We start from the raw sequence: 20,000 nt of genomic DNA, 5'->3' as shown, positions 1-20,000 counted from the left end.
GTGGCTGGATTGGTAAAGGGCAGAGAGCTCCAGTCCGACTCAGACGCCAGCAAGGTGGAGGTGGAGTACTGGTTTGGGCTGGTATCATCAAAGATGAGCTTGTGGGGCCTTTTCGGGTTGAGGATGGAGTCAAGCTCAACTCCCAGTCCTACTGCCAGTTTCTGGAAGACACCTTCTTCAAGCAGTGGTACAGGAAGAAGTCTGCATCCTTCAAGAAAAACATGATTTTCATGCAGGACAATGCTCCATCACACGCGTCCAAGTACTCCACAGCGTGGCTGGCAAGAAAGGGTATAAAAGAAGAAAAACTAATGACATGGCCTCCTTGTTCACCTGATCTGAACCCCATTGAGAACCTGTGGTCCATCATCAAATGTGAGATTTACAAGGAGGGAAAACAGTACACCTCTCTGAACAGTGTCTGGGAGGCTGTGGTTGCTGCTGCACGCAATGTTGATGGTGAACAGATCAAAACACTGACAGAATCCATGGATGGCAGGCTTTTGAGTGTCCTTGCAAAGAAAGGTGGCTATATTGGTCGCTGATTTGTTTTTGTTTTGTTTTTGAATGTCAGAAATGTATATTTGTGAATGTGGAGATGTTATATTGGTTTCACTGGTGAAAATAAATAATTGAAATGGGTATATATTTGTTTTTTGTTAAGTTGCCTAATAATTATGCACAGTAATAGTCACCTGCACACACAGATATCCCCCTAAAATAGCTAAAACTAAAAACAAACTAAAAACTACTTCCAAAAACATTCAGCTTTGATATTAATGAGTTTTTTGGGTTCATTGAGAACATGGTTGTTGTTCAATAATACAATTATTCCTCAAAAATACAACTTGCCTAATAATTCTGCACTCCCTGTAGAGTTGAATCTTGCGCACATGTGGAAATTCATGTCCAAAAAACAAGGAGTCTAGTTTGTTTTAAGTATGTTATTTTTATTGCATCTAAAGTATGATTTTAGAAATGGTTTCCAGCTGTTTCTTAGAGATATTCCCCCATATTTGTTTTTGGGTTTTTTTTTTGTTTTGTTAGTTTGCGTGTTTTAGGGGAGACCAGGTATGGTTGTAACACATTTTGCTCCATGACCCATAACGCAATTAATTTTTGTGCTAGAGGTCACAAACCTTTACACAAATTACCCATTTTTTCCCTATAAATGTCAACCATTCAAAGCCCTGCAAGAATACCACAGACCTTGTGTGTTAATGTTAAATACATGGCGTTCCTTTGTTATCACCTACTCCACAATCAGGGTGGGTTGTAACACATGCTGGGGAGAAGTGTAAGTCGACACCAGAGAATGTGCTTCAAAAAAGTGATGTATTGGAATAAAAGAACAGTTTTTGTCTCTATTTCTCTGTGACTGACCATAACTCAAACACACCCTGGCATGTGCGGCTGTGTACATTAGTTTAGTAGAGCAAACTTTCATAATACGACGGACACTTAGTAAAAAGTTAGTACAATGCAAGTCTGTGTGGTGGAGTGTGGTCTGAGCATGAGAGAAGAAGAGGCAACTGCACAGCAAAGACACATAATAACTCCAGCTTTGTGTCTTTTTAATTTCAGCTAAGGTATGGAACAAATCGCTTCCTTTTCAGCTCAATACGAAACGCATAATATTTTCTCTGAATACGGGACAAAACTTCGTCATGCTAGCTAGTACACAGTACGAGTTATTGTAACTGACTGTAAAAAGTAAGCATAACGAAAAGAAACTACACCTGAACTTGGTTTATATCTGACCCAGATACTGCAGGTCATAACTTCTTACCTGAAGTTCAGTTCACCTGACACTGGGACCGGTGGCCGCCTCCGGTCTCTCCTCCTCCTGCCTCCCATTTCCCTCATCCACCTGCTGGCCTCTGTGGAAGCTCCGCCATAGCCACCACCAAACAACTGACTTATTTTTACACATCTGCCAGCATCTGATTATACCATTACAAAAAAAAAACCAACAACAAAAAACCCATAAAGACGAAAAATGACCATCGGCCCGCCGGGCAAATGCCCGGTATGCCCGATGGCCAGTCTAGCTATGGTCCTATCATCATAATCATGTATCCACTATTTTTACAGTAGCTGCCAGGACCAGAAAAGGAGACTGGTAGCTGTGCATGGGTCAAATTTGCTACAAAAAACAAAACAAAAAAACTTTTGTATGTCACAACCAGTTTGTTCTCAATAAAATCTGCATACACTTGCAACCATGACAAGCACCATGTGAAATCAGGGATGGAAGTGGGTAAAAACTGAAATCATCATATGACTCCTATCTCATCCCTGAGATAGATAGGATGAGATTAGTGGCGTTACAACTCTCCCCATGTTACAACCATACCCAGTCTCCTCTACATGAACTTATCTATATCTTTAAATATAAAACACATTGTATGTCTTTTCTCTAAGACAGCTAAGCATACATAAAGACAACAGTTGATTTTCATTTCAGTTTCAGTCAACCTCGTCCCTTCAGTGAATAGCTACATATCATATTTCTGCTGAATAAATATCACTTCTCTTTTAGAGGACAGTCTGATGTATGCTGAGATCAACCACCACAAAAAAGAAAAAGCCAAGAAAAACAAAGGTGAGCAAAGTCTGCCATCATCTCCACACAGTATTGTTCAGTCTGTTTCTTATCTTAAAGATGTAAATCTTCCTATGTTACAATTTCTATTCACAGTTTACATAATTTAATAAAAGCTTCTTTTTTATCTTTTTTAATTGATATAATCTTTTTTATATGAATTGTTCGTCTAAGTACAAGTACATTGATTTTTTTTTTAAGTATAAAATATATCTTATAGATTACTGTTGTAGCAGTGTAGCAGTAGCAGTGCATAAATAATCACATTAGGAAGCACTTTTATTAGTAGTAATAGTAATAATAATAAGAAGACGAAGAATCAATTCCATTCTCTGTTTCAGCACAAGTAAAATCAGGTGCATTCATATCTAATGACTAATCATTTTTTAAATTTAATTTGTTTTAATTATTAATTTATTTTATATTTCAAGGCTTCTATATAAAACTTTGATTTGATTTCTCTTCCATGCAGCAAAAAAAGCCCATGGGTTTTTTTTGTTTGTTTTTTTCTATTTATTTATTTTTTTGTGCTGTTTTATTTTCTAATTTTTGGACAACTACGATATAAAAAAACAGTTATTGATTTTAATTATGAGAATTGTCTTTCTACTTACAGGAAAATCAAGTCCTGAATCAACCAATGAAGCAGTTTACTCCGAAGTCAAATTAAAAAGAGCTCAAGGTAATATGAAAATATAATTATTAAATCTAACTATATCCTCACTTAACATTTTTTGCATAAAACTTTGAAGGCAAAAGTTAGATATGACTATCTTTAGTATTTGAGCTTTAAAGTTAATATTTTGCACATTTTTGCAAAGATATATGTAAAAAATGTGTAATATTTAAATGTATGCTGAGATATCATATCTCTCTTAGAGGACAGTCCAATGTATGCTCAGGTCAACTGCCGGGATAAAGGAAATACTAAGACAAACAAGGGTGAGTAAAGACTGCAATCATTTACAGTGATGACATGGATAATTTATTATAATGATTTATGATTAAATTTAAAAATGTAAATCTGTTTGTTTGTGTGTGTGTGCATTTTTGTTTATATCACTAATAAAAACAGTGAAAACTTTGTTAACCTGTGGTTTAAGAAAATTATTGTTGTTTTTGTTGTTGTTGTTGTTGTTATTATTATGAGACTACACAAGTCTTTTAAGTAAACTTCTCTCCATTACAGGAAAATCAAGTCTTGTGTCAGCTGATGAAGCAATTTACTCTAAAGTCAAATGAGGGAGCACTCTAGGTATTTCTGCTGACATGATGGAGTATGATGTGATGATTTATTCTTGTTCTTTAGCTCATAATATTGTTTCAAATTGGAAATCTTGTCTTTTTTGCTTTACAGATCAGTGAGGAGAGCTGTAACAGCAACCCCAAAATGAAGCTTTTTATGAAGCCACTGTTGCTCCTCTGCTACCCAAGTGTCATACACACCCAATAAGTATAAGAGTTATAGGTCATCATCATTATGAAATACAATATCTGTATTAATAACTGTAGACATATTACTGTATTTTAGCACAAAAAATTACAAACTGGTGTGCTTCTGTTTAGTTTCATGCTCTCTCTATTCACTCAGTGATAACAGCATGACTTACAGTCAGCTTTTTCAGTGTTACATATGGTTTATTAATGTTTGGGCAATAAACACGGTATACTTTTGTATGCAATAATCTTCTACATTATTAAAAGAAGACTGATATAATATGATATATATCTGACTGTATTTGTGCAAAATACTAATGAACCTGTTGATGTCAATTATGGAATAATTTGCTTTTTCTCCATGAAAATATGCGTTCATATTACAATATGTGTGTCTGTGGTTGTGTGTGTGTGTGTGTGTGTGTGTCTGAGAGAGAGAGATACATACATATAAACATACAGAATGTGAGATGCTGTGTTTGCTCCAGTTCAGTGTGGTGGCAAGGCCCAAAAATAATATCTGCCCGGGGCTTTTCACAGAGTCATGTGTAATCGATCCCTTAATTGATTAACTTAGGGACATGGATATTCTAGGTACTTTCAATGAGGAGAAGAGGAACAAGAAAACTAGAACACTTCCTTATGCTGTCTTATAGAGAACACTCTATGGCATTTATTACAACACAACACATAACAGTCTCATCAGCAACTTCAATAATATGCAGAATGTTAACAACACTTATGAGACAAAAACCCAATATAATCCCCCCTTCAATCAGTCAGTTCAGTTTCCATATTAGTCCATTTATGTCTCTTGTCACAGTTCTACCTCCACCAACCACTCTGGTTTGGTGAGGAAAGGAAAAAAAGTAAAATATGGTGTTGAAGTAAAAAAGAATAATAATAAAATAAATTCAGAGCTCTGAGAAAAACTTTGTCAATCTAGCCGGGTAGTGTGTGTGTGTGTGTGGATAAGCCCAGTGCTTATCTGCAAAGATGAGTAAAATCCTCGTTCACCGTCCTTCTGGGTGGAGCGATACGTCTCTGGAAAAAGCCCCACTGGATTCGCCTTCCAATCGCCGATCGAGTATCCAGCAACTGTCTCTCGCACTATGTCTCAACACAGTAAAAAACAACTGGAAAAAAGGGATGCGTGGTAAGCAAATCCTAATAGTCTGTAACTATAAAAACCTTAACACTTAGAAAAAAGGTTCTTATTCTCTTCGGTACTCCATGCGCTCGGTGTGTTCTTCTTCTAGCTTGCTGGCTATCTGCTCCGCTGCAGCTCTTCTTCTTGCCGCATAACGCAGCGCAGGACAACTATAGTGCCATCACTGCCCCCTGTTGGATAGAATTAGTACTGCATACATTAAACATTAAATCACTGGCTTGAACAGCAGTGGATAACCTTGAGAGGGTTACACATGAAAGACCTTATCTTCATCTCTTTGACTACAGAACTAAAATGACAAAGAACAATCTAAGCTGAATGTGTGCAAGCTTATGGAAAATATATTTTAGCTCTGACAGCTGGTAGACAGAGAGCATAGACACAGAACAACTGTCTGTGACTCACCGGCTGAAGAAGTGGAAGAGTGAGAAACTGAAATGTCCAATCTATGTTCTTTTTGGAGTCCGGAGAATTGCTGGGAGCAGAAAGGCAGAAACAGAGTTGTCCCCAGGAGGGACAAACCAGGATTCAGGGACAGGAACAGAAAAACAGCACAACATGACACTCAGTCTGAGCCTGTATAGGACCTCATATGGGTATTCTGTAATTAGTGTTGCCAACTGTCCCATTTCAGCTGGCACATCCCATATAATGAGCAAAATTGGTTTGTCCCTTATTCTACCAAATATCATGAAAATTGATGGTTACCCGCAATGTCACACACAGTGCATTTTTCACTATGCCCAGCTTGTTGTGCACTGTGCTTCTGGCACGCCACAGTGTCCCTTATTTGATATTTAAAAGTTGGCAACCCTATCTGTAATTGACATATCATTTACATATCCACGTAGGCTGCCCAAATGAGCTGTTAAAGGGGTCTTTGTGTGATCTGTCCTTGGTGAAGCAAATGGACGAAAAGATCTGACACATTGACAGGGCTTCTCTCCACCACTGCAGCACCAATGTAGAAAGATGTCCTGGTCCACCACTTCTCCTCTGCTCAGGCTTAGCCTTTCACCAGCCCCTCACTCTTCATCCTCCATGCTCACCATTTCTTCTTCTCTGCCAGTACTTGCATCTCGCACGATGAAGAAGCTCTTGATGGTGAAGTAGTAGTTACCAGCCCAAGACCTGCAGCATGTCTGGGGAGCTCACCTTTGCTCATTTTTCTGGAAATTCCTGACTCAATGTTGGCCAGCTCTTCTGCCTTGATGATACCAAGCAGTTCATTGGTGGTTCTGCACCTAGTTAGTCTGAGGCATCTGCAACCTTAACTCCTCGAGCTCCCTCTTCCAGGTAGAAGCTCCCACCTATGTTGCCCAGGATAATTGCTAATCTGTGAGCCCTGTACAGCTCAAGCTTTAGAAACCCAGGCTACCAGAGCCTCCTGAGCAGCTCCAGCTTCCTGAGTCATCTCTGAAGCCTTCAGTGCTGCTCTAGTCACCAGTCATCCCATACAAACAGAATCAGAGCCCATGGGCCCTGAGCAACCGGGACCAGACGCCATGGATTTTTTGCCACCGAGTTCCAAGGGCCTCTGTGTTCCTGCGCTGCTACAGTTGACCTCCAACCAAGGCACCTAAGGTTCATTGTTCTGGTCCCAGTCCCTTCCAACATCTTCATCAAGATGATAGAGAATTATGTGTGGGATCACATTTTTTTTTATATTTAAAATTAAATGTCTATCTATGATTAGCACACTTGGCTCACAGTACTAACCACAGCCTGCTCATATATTTCTCTGTGGCGTTTCCCACAGAGTAAGCCAGAATAAACTTTACTCTGACTTCCTCTGACAGACCAAAGATGTGCTTGAGAATGGCTGATTCTCTCTCTCTATGTTGACCCTCTGATAATGTGGCGACCTTTCCAAGATGTACACCACTTTTTGTCCCTGTGTCACTTTGAATTAGATAAGAGGTTAAACAATTGATCGGATGTTGCTGTTTTGACAGTGTTGCACTCTGACTTCTGATGGGAGCACTGTATCACTATACACTGTGATCATGTCAGCAACAACTTCACCTGTAGAGTTCAAGACTTTGCAGATGATAAATGCTGTATTCTTTTTAATAAAAGTTAAATAATTAGTACAGTAAATTGTACTACTTTCTTTTTGTGTCAGCTTTGCATATGTGCATATGTAGTTTCTGTCCATTCTGCTATACTTATTTTTATGTACTGAAAGTGACCTGATGAATTACATCATCTAAAGAAAAGGAAATGCAGGCTGTAGCTTAGAGCTGCTTTTATGTTCACCAAATGTTTAAGCAGACGATCAAAAAAGGAATCTAGTCAAGAAGAGCACAGTGGGAATTTAATGGTGCTCCTTTTGCACTGCACTACCCATAGTGATAATGCAAGGCTATGAAAAATTTGAGAGAACTGGAGTGACTATGGCCATGACACATATCTTTGTGTGTGTGCGTGTGTGTGCGTGTGTGTGTGTGTGTGTGTGTGTGTGCGTGTGTGTAGATGTGTAGAGAAGCTGCAAAGAGTGTGTTTGTCAGGCAAACAAATGGCAATTTTTCCTCATTGTTGACTGATGTTTAATATTGTAACGAGGAAACAAATGTAATCACACTAGTCCATGTAGTAGTTTAGATGATGCATGTATTTCATAGTGAATTACCAATGATGGGAACCACTGCAACCAGAAAGTAGTGCTATGATCACTGAGAATGATAATTACATAAATAAATGCAGAACATAATGTGACTGTTTTAACCTTTCTTGGCACAAGAAGCAAGCTGATGTGGACAACAAATGTCAGCAGTGGAACAGTGCTGCTGTGGTTTGTGTAGCTGTTTATAGTTCTATGAGCTCATTATAAAGGGGAAGGAAGCACAAAGACACTTTACAAGGAAACAGCTTCACCGTTAGAACACGTTGACTTTAGCACTGCAGCAGGGTTGGGTGTGACAATGAGGCACTCTTTGTTCTGCATGCTTGATTTATTATGTGAGTACATTCATAACTGTGTCTTATGAGTATCACAAATTATTGAACATGTTTCTGTATTATTGTAGGGTCTTTATCTTACAATGTAAAGTACCTTGATGTGGCTGTTGTTGTGATTTGAAGCTAAATAAATAAAACTGAACTGAACTGAATTATGAGAATTACAGTAAATTTCCAGACAATACAATTTGTCTTGAATGTAGCACATTTAAAGTTTATTTCAATATAATTATATTGAGTGATTCCTTAACTTTATCAAAAACAGGTTTAACAAAATCTGATCAGGTTTCAATCTTCATTTCAGTGCTCAGTACGGTCTTCTATGGAAATGCTACAGGTGAGATTTTTTCTTTCTTTCTTGTTTTCCTCAAATGTAATTCAGTCTTTATTTATTTATTTTCATATTTATTGCCATTACCTCTTGAATGAAATTAATCTCTTGAATTTGCCAATGTCCTAATAATGAGATACTGCACATATAAATTACTTTGAATATTAAGAAGAGGAATCGAGACTTTTTTAAATCAAGAAGAAGAGGAAGCGACTGAAGGCAAAGGGAAGAATTAAATGGTGAAAGTTGAAGGAGGAAGAATGCTGCACAGGGAGGAGTTGAGATAGATCTGGGTGGTAGGCAAGAATTACCAGACGACTGGGAAAGTACAATTGTAGAGGTGAGGGAAACCATGAGGAACATAGTCGATGTATTCTCTTGACAGAAGAAAAAGGACAAGGAGACTTAGCAGTGGATTCATGAAGTCAAGTCAAGTCAGCTTTATTTGTATAGCGCATTTAAAAGACATCAAGTATCGGCCAAAGTGCTGAACAGGGATAATGTAATCAAATAAAAGAAAGAATTAAAATAAATGAGTTAAAAACATTACAAAACATCCAAATATATACACACACCCAAACAGACTCTTATATACATTTGTTTTTACAAGTATATATGTACCAGTACATATGCACATACATATACATGCATATATGCACACACACACACACACACACGGGTACGCATGTGGACATAAATACATGTATACATATACACGTGCATAAATGATCCAATGAGATAAAACACCAGAATAGCTAAAATGGAACAAAAGCGGCATCAGATCCGAAAGTCTTTGAAAATAGGTAGGTCTTCAAATTTGATTTGAAGATTTCCAAAGAGGAAGACAATTTTATAAAAGAGAAAGACTGTTCCAGAGTCTCGGAGCAGCGATGGAGGAAGCCCTGTCACCTCTGGATTTTAACTGGGAGCGTGGAACCAGTAAAAGCATCTGACTGGAGGAACACAGAGTTCGAGTGGGTAGGTGCAGGCTAAGGAGATCTGAAATGTAAGCTGGAGCCAAGCCATGGAGGGCTTTAAAAACAAATAATAAAACCTTGAAATCAATTTGGTATTTAACTCGCAGCCAATGTAAAGATGTGAGTATCGGAGTAATACTGTCTCTCTTTCTGGTATCCATCAGGAGCCTTGCGGCTGCATTTTGAACAGGCGGGACAGGCTTGATTGACAGACGCGTAAATAAAGAGAGTTACAGAAATCAAGATGTGATGAAATAAAGGCATGGATAACGGTTTCCAGATCTTTAGATGACAAGATAGTTTTGAGTTTAGAAATGCTCCTGAGCTGGAAGAAACTGCCAACAACAACTCAATTTATTTGTTTGTACAGCTTGAGGGTAGAATCCTCAAGATTTTTAACATGGGGATGTAGATTACCTGATCGTGGGCCCAAGTCATTTCTTGTGAGACTAACAGAGTCTTGTTTGCCAAAAATTGTAATGTCACTTTTGTCATGGTTTAGTTTGAGAAAGTTCAAAGACATCCAGCAATTTATGTCACTAAGACAATCTGAAACTTTCTGCAATGTGCTATCAACGCCTGGTTTTAGGGAGAGATAGGACTGTGTATCATCTGCATAACAAAGAAAATCAAAAATGAGAGACGAGGATAGTTGGAGGAAGCTGTTATTCTGCACCCCCATTGCTGGAGTGGATATATAGAGCTGGGGAAAACAAGATGGTTGTTGCCTGTTGTTGCAGTAATTCCAGAATCAGACTATTGTATGTGAAAATAATAGTCAAGCTGACAAAGCAGTCCTATTGTGCTTGGTTAGCCTGTACCTGACAGGTACCAATAAATGAAGGGGTGTGCAACTCTGGCAATCGCTTAATTACAAACTCAGGTGTGGTAGAAGTTTGGTTCCATGTCACAAAACCTTTGGTTGACTTAATGTGTGAATGCGAGAGTGAATGAATAGTGGCATTGTAAAGCGCTTTGGGTGCCTTGAAAAGCGCTATATAAAATCCAATCCATTCTTCTTCTTCTTCTTCTTCTTATTATTATTATTATTATTATTAAAAGTGATACTGGCAAACTCAGGAAGGAAAGCAGTGCAACCATGGGAATATGGCACACTTAGTTCAGGAGACAGTTGGGTATAGAAGTAATACTTTAAAGAAATCCTCAATCACACTGGCATTAACCACAAGGTGGTTCAGATATCCTGGGAACCTCCTCAGTGAGGTGTTCCAGGCATGTCCTACCGAAGGTAGCCCCGAGCAATCCCAGGACATATTGAGAATAGATAGGATATCCATACCAGGGTGATTTGTGACATTCAGGTCTCTCTTGAAAAAATAAATCTCTAATCTCAATGATGTTTTTACCTGCATAAATAAAAAAAACAATGAATAACTGGGGACTCTGCCAGATGCTCCCAGCACAAATTACCTATATGGCTGACTGATATCACATAAAACTCTACTGCCTTAGAATATAAGTTATTAAGGAAAACTTAATAGCTTCAGTCCATAATAGCTCACAAACCAGATAATGATTTTTTAAAATTTCTATAACAAATGTATTGCCGAAGCAAGTCATATCTTTGTGTTTTACTTGTTTTATATTTTACTTTAAACAGCCAGTAAACCTCGGGCCTTAATAACAGCACATGAGGGAGTTATACCAGCAGGGGGCAGTGTGACACTGAGCTGCTCTGTGGAGGGCTCTGCTGGCTGGAAGTTTGACTGGTTCAGACGTGATTCAGAGTTTTCTGCTGCTCAGAAAATAGGAGCTGGAACATCAGAGCACACGATCAGTATTTCAGAAGGAGGCATCTATTACTGCAGAGGAGGGAGAGGAGATCCAGTTTTCTTCACAGAGGACAGCGTTCCAGTTAAAATTAAGAAACGGGGTGAGTGTTACATTTTGAAATAACAAATACTAATCACTGACATCAAAGTAACACTTCATAAACCTTTTACCTGTTAACTCCTTTTCTCTTTTTATATTTGTGTTTTTCTTCACATTGTGTTTGTTTTTTGGGAACAGTCCTGTATGTGGTAAAGTCGCAACACCGTTGGCCTCAGATGTTCATTGGTGAGACAATCATCCTTCAATGTGAGATCCAGGGAGGGGAAGACAAGGAGATGACATATGAATGGAAATCACCAAACCCAAACATCCCTGAAACATCCAGTGAATACAGGATCAGCAGAGTTTCAGTGTCCCACAGTGGAGACTACAAATGTCGGGGTAGCAGTGACTATCTCTTAGCAAAATGGAGTGACCCCTTCACACTGATTGTCTTGTGTGAGTTGAACTGTCTAGCATTCATAAAAAAAATAGATTTAATGTACACATGTGAAAGACAGGAAAGGGAGACCTATAATATTATTTCTCAAAAGGGAATGTACAGTGTTAAGAAATCAGTAAAATCTTTTGATAATTTTAGTCAGTCTATGTGTGCCTCTACGTCACGTAGCTAAAATACTGAGGGGATGTTTAGATTGCACCAAGTCTGAATACCGAGTCTGAGGCAGTTGTGGTGACGGTGATGGTAAAGGGACCTAATGACTTTCACCCCACTCAAATTTATAATCCCTTTATTAAATACTGTAACATCCTAACATACTTAGAAACAACAGCAAATTGTCGTGTAAAAAAGCTACAGTCATTAAAGTAAATGTACATCTGCAAAAATAACTGGTCAGAGTAAACACTGGGGTATTTGACTACACACCTTCCCCATACAATTTAAAAGCTGAGAATTGGTTTGCACTGGGATTCATCTGTTTATGTTCAGTTTCCCACTTTCCAAAATTATGACTTTCCAGAAAAAAGTATTCTTAACAACAAACTTAAAAACAAAACAAAACAAAAACCAGCTTTATAATGATTCCATGTGTCTATCATGTTCTTAATTTGATTTTTTTTTATATGAGCAAAGGTCATTTTTTACTCTGCAAAGATACATGACGCTGTAAAGTGGTGAGATGTAATATATATAATAAACTCCAAAAACAGTTTGAAAAAACAGGTTCAGTAAAAGGACTAGATGTTACAGTCCCTGATAATGCATTGCTTTAAATGGAGAAAATCTTGAGGAATGGCTGTTATGAGAAAAGGCAGCCCAGAAACTTTACCAGCGGCACACATCGTTATCCCTCAACTTTCGGTCTTTTACCCGGCCGTTTAGCCTGCCGTTGCGCCTGTCCTCTGATCCCAATCTCTCTAAGCAGTTTTGCTGTTGTACTGGCAACAAAGCCCCTGCACCCCACTTCCACTGGGCACAACTTGATCTTCCAGCCTCTGTACTTTGAGCTTCTTAAGCTCAAAAGCTTCCTCAATTGCTTCCTCCCATGGTACCATCAGCTCAATGACGTACGCAAGTTTTTGGGAGTTAGACCAAAGGACAAGGTCTGGTCGCAGAGCAGTTGTTACGATCTCGGTGGGAAAAATTAGCCTCTGATCCAAGTCCACATGCATCTGCCAATCCCTGGCAACCTTCAGTGGGCCCAGGTCTGGGGTTGAGGGACTTGGCCTCAGCTTGTCTCCCTCCTGGACAAATTCTGATGAAAACTGACACTTCTACTGGTTTGTGAAAGGTTGAGCTTTGATGGATTTTCTTTTATACTCAACTTTCTCGGCTAGACAACTGAGGACCTGGTTGTGTCTCCATGTGTATCTGCCCTGAGTAAGGCTGGTCCTACAACCAACCAAGATGTGCTTGAGTGTGGCTGGGATTGTACACAGGGGGCCGGATGGGTCCTTTCCAAACCACAGCTGCAGATTTATTGGGGAAGGTAGCACATTGTGTGTCGCTCGGATGATGAAACTCCCCAGATTTCACTCCATAAGAGTTTCCTCTTTTAGACACTCTCCCACTTGCTAGGGTGGGAGCCAGGGCTGGACTGGGACAAAAAATCGGCCCGGGCATTTTGACTAGAGACCGGCCCACCAAAAATGTGACGTCATTCAGGGGTAAAACCGCAAACGATTCTGGGAACTTGTGGCAAGAGGTACTAGCGCATGCAGGCTTTCAATTGAACTCAGTTACACAGCGATAAAAAGAAACACAAAAAATGGCAAGAAGCTGTTGTATTATTAACTGCAATAGCCAGTGTTGTGCCAAAAGGTGATTGTCTGCCAAAAACTGATTTCCGGTATTTGCCAAAAACTGATTGCTCGTATTTAAATTGCTATAAGTAACTTGTTGGGCTATAATATGTGAAACATATGTCAAATGCATCCCTCATGGATGACATAAAGTCATCTCTCCATCTCCATCTCTCTCTCCTGCTCTTTTATTTCTCTCTCTTGCTCCATCTCTCTCTGCTGCTCTTCTGTCTCCTCTGTCACAGACTTCTCCACTTTTGATGATAAATCAGCCTGGTGCAACATGTAAGGATTGGCACAATTTGTTAAGATTTTGAGGAGTTTGAGAAACTAACCTCAAGCATAAAATAAAATTTACTATCAGTAACTTCATAGCACCCGCCCAGCAGTATATAAACTCCGTCATGCTAGCTAGTACGCAGTAGTGATGGGTCGTTTGCGAACGAAATGGCTCTTAGAGCCGACTCTTTGAAGTGAACGACGCGAGCCGGCTCCTTATTGGGAGCGTGAGGTTTTTTTTTCTTTCTCTCACCCTCTCTCTCGCCCTTTTTTCCGCTAAACTCCACACACGCGGCCTGTACTTTGCGCTGGGCAGAGGGGGGAGGGGCGTTAGTTACACTTGCAGTAGCACAGGAACAGAGCCAGAGAGAAAAAGAGCAAGGGACAACAACGTCACATTAGAAAGGTATAGTAATCATCCACTATTTTCAGTTGCAGATGATAAAGGATTCAGAAATCATGCAGGCCCATATGACAGAGAATGTGCATCTTCTTTTTGTTTTAATATTTTAATTTATATTTAATTGTGTTGTGGTTTGCAGTGTTTTGTGTTGTTTCACGTTAAATTTGTTTAAAAGGAAAAAGCTGAAAATTTAAATAGTTAAAAGTTTAAAATGTAAATAGTTGTTTTTTGTATTATATGATTTATTTATTACATTTCATGTGGAGTGAATAAATAAAGTATATTTATGGTGGCCCTTAGAGACAAAGCACGTATAAACTCCAAAACACGTACAAACTCCTAAGCATGTACAAACTCCAAAACGCGTAAAAACTCCAAAACGCGTAAAAACTCAGACGCACTTACAAACCCCGAAGCATGTACAAACTCCAAAACACGTAAAAACTCAGAAGCACGTACAAACTCAGAATCACGTACAAAAGACAACAGAAGTGCTCCAGGATGCTGGGGCGCAGTGTTGAGCTTTTGTTACCTAGTGGCTACACAAGCCAGCAAGTATCAACAACCGGATTTGGTGTGTGGTAGTAACAGGTAAATGAACTTTTTTTTTAAATTATTTGAATAAATATGAGTGCTTGTCTATAAATACACAAACAATACACACATGCTTTCAATTGTGTAATTTAAGTGATCTGGGTAGCTCTGTTTTGGAAGTTCAGTTAACGCTAGAAATGTGTTTTGGAGTTTGTACGTGCTTTTTGGAGTTTGTATATGCTTTAGAGTTTGTACGTGCTTTGTCTCTAGGGGCCATATATAAACATATATAAATAAAACCACTTTTTTTACATTAGTAATTCCTTTTCTGCATAATTTTATATTATTGTTAATGATAAATTAATTAAAGCAACAAAACAACCTGAAGAGCCGGTTCGGAGCCGAAAGAGCCGGCTCTTTTTAGTGAGCCGAGCCGAAAGAGCCGGATCTCTAAAAAGAGCCAGAAATCCCATCACTAGTACGCAGTACCAGTTATTCTAAGCGACTGTAAAAAGTCAGCACAACGAAAACAAACTACAACTAAACTTGGTTTATATCTGACACAGATAGACAGCAGGTCATAACTTCTTACCTGAAGTTCAGTTCCTCTGCCACTATGACCGGCGGCCGCTTCGGGTCTCTCCTCCTCTTGCCTCCCCTTTCCCTTATCCACCTGCTGACCTCCACCACTTGCTGATGTTGCTAAATCTGTGGAAGCTATGCCATAGCTACTGCCAAACAATTCAGTTATTTTTACACATTTGGCAGCGTCTGCCTGAAGGGCTTGTTTCTTTTTGGCCCTAATTTTTTCTGCACGTCCTTTCCTTTTTTTGTTCTCCATTTTCTTTAGTTCGTCTATAAGATTGCTAAACAAGGGGGATGGTGCATCCGACCTCCTCGGCTGTAATTGGTCCAGCCCAGAGTCGATCATGACCAATTGGCCAATCCAACACCTTTCATTATTTATACCCTTCCAAAAAAAAAAAAAAAAAATCGATCGGCCCATAAAAACAAAAAATCGCCAGCGGCCCACCGGGCATTTGCCCGGTATGCCCGATGGCCAGTCCAGCTATGGTGGGAGCAGTGCCTCTCACCATGGAGTCCTGGGAGTCCGTGAGTGACATCTCAAGCCTCACTTTGGCACATTTAAACTCCTCTACCAGGCTAGGGATAGGCAATGACAATATCCTGTTGCTATAGAGTCCAAAGCTGATGAGGCATTTGGGAAGTCCGAGCCACTTCTTAACGTAGGAGCTCACTACAATTTAAATGACTGACTGAATGTATAAAGTGTGATTGTTTTCATAACAAAATTCTTGTTAAAGAAAATTGACATCAATCTACTGTTTTTTCTCTTTCTGTATCTTTAACAGCAAATAAACCCAGAGCCACACTGACACCACAAAGTTCAACCATACCAGCAGGGGGCAGTGTGACACTGAGCTGCTCTGTGGAGGGCTCTGCTGGCTGGAAGTTTGACTGGTTCAGACGTGATTCAGTCTCTTCTAAAGCTCAGCTCATGAGAGGAAATGAAGAAAACAGAGTTATTAGTGTCTCACAAGGAGGTCTGTACCACTGCAGAGGAGGGAGAGGAGATCCAGTTTACCACACAGAGGACAGCAGTGAATTCATTGTGGAGGAAACCTGTGAGTTTAACTGTTACAGTATTTCTGACAAGGCACAGTGACTCATTGTATTTGTGATCTGTGCTGTTTGTCTGTCATTCTATACTTTAATACTTTCAAAGCCAATTGAATGTATTTCCAAAATATTTTGATTCTGTCTTGTTGTTCAGTCTTCCAGTTTGTTTATTAACTAGCTAGTTGTTTTCCAACCAGTACACTCATATGTTTGAAATAGCATAATCTATCAGTTATATGTTTTATTTTTGATAAAGATAAGGTGATGATAAATGGCTAATAGTAAACTCAAAAAGTTAAAAAACACATAACAGATGGCTGTGATGAGAATAATGGTCAGGGTATTTTAGAGGGAGGAATCCTGAGGAAGGAATAAATTTAAAACTCAGAATACTGGGACACCTGACCAGATACTATGACACAAAGTCACAAAGTGCTAAGGTGGAGTGTATAAAAGGAAACCAATAACTGCAGATTTCCAAGCCTCCTCCTCTCCTCACCCGTGAAATAGACCCCAAGATACTTAATCTCCTCTACTTGGGGCAGCAACTTATCCCTGACCTGGAGTGGGCATGCCACCCTTTTCCAGCTGAGGACCTCAGGCCTCAGACTTGGAGGTACTGATTCTTATTTCTGCCACTTTAAACTCAGCTGAACAGCCCAACATGACTCCTTCCTCTGCCTGATGGCTCCCTTCACCTCTGGTGCCCACCAGTTGTTTCGGGGGTTACCACCACTACAGGCACCAACCACCTTGCAGCCGGAGCTCAGTGCAGCAGCCTCAGCAATGGAGGTGCTTAAAATGGTCCATTCAGACTCAATGTCCGCATTCTCCCTCAGAATGCTGTCAAAGTAAGTAACAGTACACCACTCAGGTTCAGGTCAGGCAGGCCATTGTTCCCAATCAAACCCCTCCAGGTCTCAGTGTAGTTTCCCACGTGAGTGTTGAAGTCTCCCAGTAGACGACAGAGTCCCCAGGTGGAGCACTCTCAAGCAAGCCACCCATGGATTTCAACAAGGGCAGGTACTGTTGTTCAGTGCATAACTGCAGACGACAGTCAGGACCCTTTCCCCAACCTGAAGGTGCAGAGAACAAACCATCGGTTTGCCAGGGATCTGTCTGCCACGGTTTATGCCATTGACTGCCACCAAGCACACACTGCAGTCGCCCTTTTGCCCGCCTCCTGTGGATGGCAGGTCTACAGGCGGGTGGTCCCATGTCCTTTTTTTGGGCTGCGCCCAGCTGGGCCCCATGGGCTAAGGCCCAGCAAGTAGGTGCTCAACTTGTGCACCCTCCCCAGGCCTGTCTCCAGGGCATCAGCCTGGCGACATCTCCATGGTGTACCTTGCATCTTGCCTTGTGGTAGCTGGGATAGAAATCCAGCCCCCCTATGACCTTGATAAGGATAAGTAATTAGCAAATATTTTTATTTTAATTTAAATATGTTTATCACTTTAAACATTTTGATAGGTTTTCTATGTTATACTGTGAATAAAATTTGCATTTATGAGATTTGCATGTCCTGCATCGATGTTATGGATTACATGTATAATAATTAACAATATTGGCATTCTTTTCTATTAAGATGTAATAAAGTAACCATCTTTTTTCTACCTTAATGCTTTACTTGTGTTTTCCAAACTGACCAGCACAAACTGAAAAACCTCGGGCCTCAGCGGGGGGCAGCGTGACCCTGAACTGCTCTGTGAACGACTCTGCAGGATGGAGATATTACTGGTTCAGACGTACCTCAGAGTCTTCTGCAGCCCAGAGAATAACAAACGGAACATCATCCCACACTTTCAGTGTCTCAGAAGGAGGCATCTATTACTGCAGAGGAGGAAGAGGAGACCCAGTTTTCTTCACAGAGGACAGTGTTTCAGTCACAATTGAGACAAATGGTAAGTGTTGCATTTTGTTCAGATATAAAACAAATTACATCCATAATTAACATCAAATTAACAGCTGACAAAATTTTCTTTGCTATTGATTCATTCATTATTCATTATTTTTGTCCCATGTCTTAAACTACTTGGTTAAGGCAGAGTCAAAAGAAGGGATGTGTATATATATATGTATGTAATGTAAAAGAAAAGTCATCTGTCAGTAAGAGATTGTGAAACTGCTAAAATTCTCAAAACCTGGGGAGCCAAAATGAGAATCTGTTATATTTTGTTGTACAGTAGATCTGAATTACTTTTGTTTCAATTTACAGCAAAATCCTAACAGGAATAGAACACCAGTTACAACTTTTCTGTTTATCGCTCTTAAAAGATGAATATAGGTACCAGCAACAAAATAAATAAGTAATAAATAAAAGTAATCTGTTAACAAAACAATATTTAGATGCCAGCAGCTCATACTGCTGATGAAGGGGCTGATTCTTCTTTATTTATCTATTACTATCGCTCAACATTTTAATACATCAACGATAGCCAGGTCCTGCTACCTGTGGGTTTGGAGTCAATTTAGCATCTCACAGCTTTTATTTATTTATTTATTTTGGTATGGTGTACGCACACAAAACCATGCTATGACCGTCTGGTGTGGTGAAACACATTAACCAACTCAGGGTTCATACCTCAAAGCCAATGGTGGCTGTCTCTGCAGCATGTTTCATATGTGTGGCTCCAGGTCCTTGCATGCTACTGCATTTCCTCAACCTCTTGCTTGTGAACATTTTTGCCCAGCCATGAAAAATATCAAGCAACAAAAGCTAACTCAGGCATCTAATATAAATTCCTAATTTAATAAATCATTTTATATATTTTCAAAAAAATTGTAAAAATTAGAATTCAGTTTTATTTATACAGCATCAAATCACAACAACAGTTGCCACAAGGTGCTTCATATTGTAAGGTAAAGACACTACAATAATACAAAGAAAACAGAGGAAAACCCAATAATCATATGACCTTTTATGAGCAAGTGCTTCAGGAAATGTGAGAAGGAAAAACTCCTTTTTAACAGTAAGAAACATCTAGCATCTAGCCCCGTGCGTGGGGGTGCACGGCGTCAACGCGTTAGCGCAGTTAGCTCGTTGACGCGTTAGCGCCATCCAGCCCCACGCATGGGGCGATCCGTTCTAATGGAATGATATGGTACTATAAGGTCCTTAAGATAAGATGGGGCCTGATTATTTAAGACCTTGTATGTGAGGAGCAAGATTTTGAATTCAATTCTGAATTTAACAGGAAGCCAATGAAGGGAAGCCAATAATATAGGAGAAATATGTTCTCTCTTTCTAGTCCCTGTCAGTAATCTAGTCCCTAGATTGCTGCTCTTGCTGCAGCAATTTGGATTAACTGAAGACTTTTCAGGGAGTTTTAAGGACATCCTGCTTGGATTTATGTTCATATTTCTTTAATTTACTAACTTACTCTTACTCAGTAGTATTTATCACATTTCTTGTCTTTAAAAGATACACGTAGTTTAACTTCTTCATTTTAGTCTGACTTTAGCTGTAATCTATGCTTTTCTGTCACTGACCACTCAGAGTTTGTGCTCTCTACATCCAAAATGTTATTCCATCGTTTATGTTGTTTTATATTTTATAATTTAAG

The 20,000-nt window shown here is 39.5% G+C and overlaps 2 protein-coding genes across 2 annotated transcripts in view; both read left to right on the top strand.

The window, feature by feature from the left end:
• The window catches only part of LOC146390976 (uncharacterized), a gene marked incomplete at its 5' end in the record, with an annotated part of 10,203 nt that extends 5,850 nt beyond the window's left edge, over window positions 1–4,353 (top strand). The window contains 5 exons of the mRNA XM_084922489.1: window positions 2,543–2,605; window positions 3,222–3,287; window positions 3,485–3,547; window positions 3,795–3,860; window positions 3,963–4,353. Of these exons, the coding sequence (XP_084778615.1) occupies window positions 2,543–2,605; window positions 3,222–3,287; window positions 3,485–3,547; window positions 3,795–3,847 (245 nt within the window). The remainder of the gene's footprint in view (window positions 1–2,542; window positions 2,606–3,221; window positions 3,288–3,484; window positions 3,548–3,794; window positions 3,861–3,962) is intronic.
• Window positions 4,354–8,064: 3,711 nt separating this feature from the next.
• LOC146390975 (basement membrane-specific heparan sulfate proteoglycan core protein-like) overlaps window positions 8,065–20,000 on the top strand; it is a 13,266-nt gene continuing 1,330 nt past the window's right edge. The window contains exons 1-6 of the mRNA XM_084923854.1: window positions 8,065–8,174; window positions 8,479–8,511; window positions 11,104–11,376; window positions 11,514–11,774; window positions 16,170–16,442; window positions 18,087–18,338. Of these exons, the coding sequence (XP_084779980.1) occupies window positions 8,138–8,174; window positions 8,479–8,511; window positions 11,104–11,376; window positions 11,514–11,774; window positions 16,170–16,442; window positions 18,087–18,338 (1,129 nt within the window). The 5' untranslated portion in view covers window positions 8,065–8,137. The remainder of the gene's footprint in view (window positions 8,175–8,478; window positions 8,512–11,103; window positions 11,377–11,513; window positions 11,775–16,169; window positions 16,443–18,086; window positions 18,339–20,000) is intronic.

Source organism: Perissodus microlepis, chromosome 3, assembly GCF_051167445.1.
Source record: "Perissodus microlepis isolate ML-2025 ecotype Zambia chromosome 3, ASM5116744v1, whole genome shotgun sequence".
Taxonomy (NCBI): domain Eukaryota; kingdom Metazoa; phylum Chordata; class Actinopteri; order Cichliformes; family Cichlidae; genus Perissodus; species Perissodus microlepis.
Note: the sequence above shows the minus strand (reverse complement) of the source record. Positions and strands in the feature narration are given on the sequence as shown.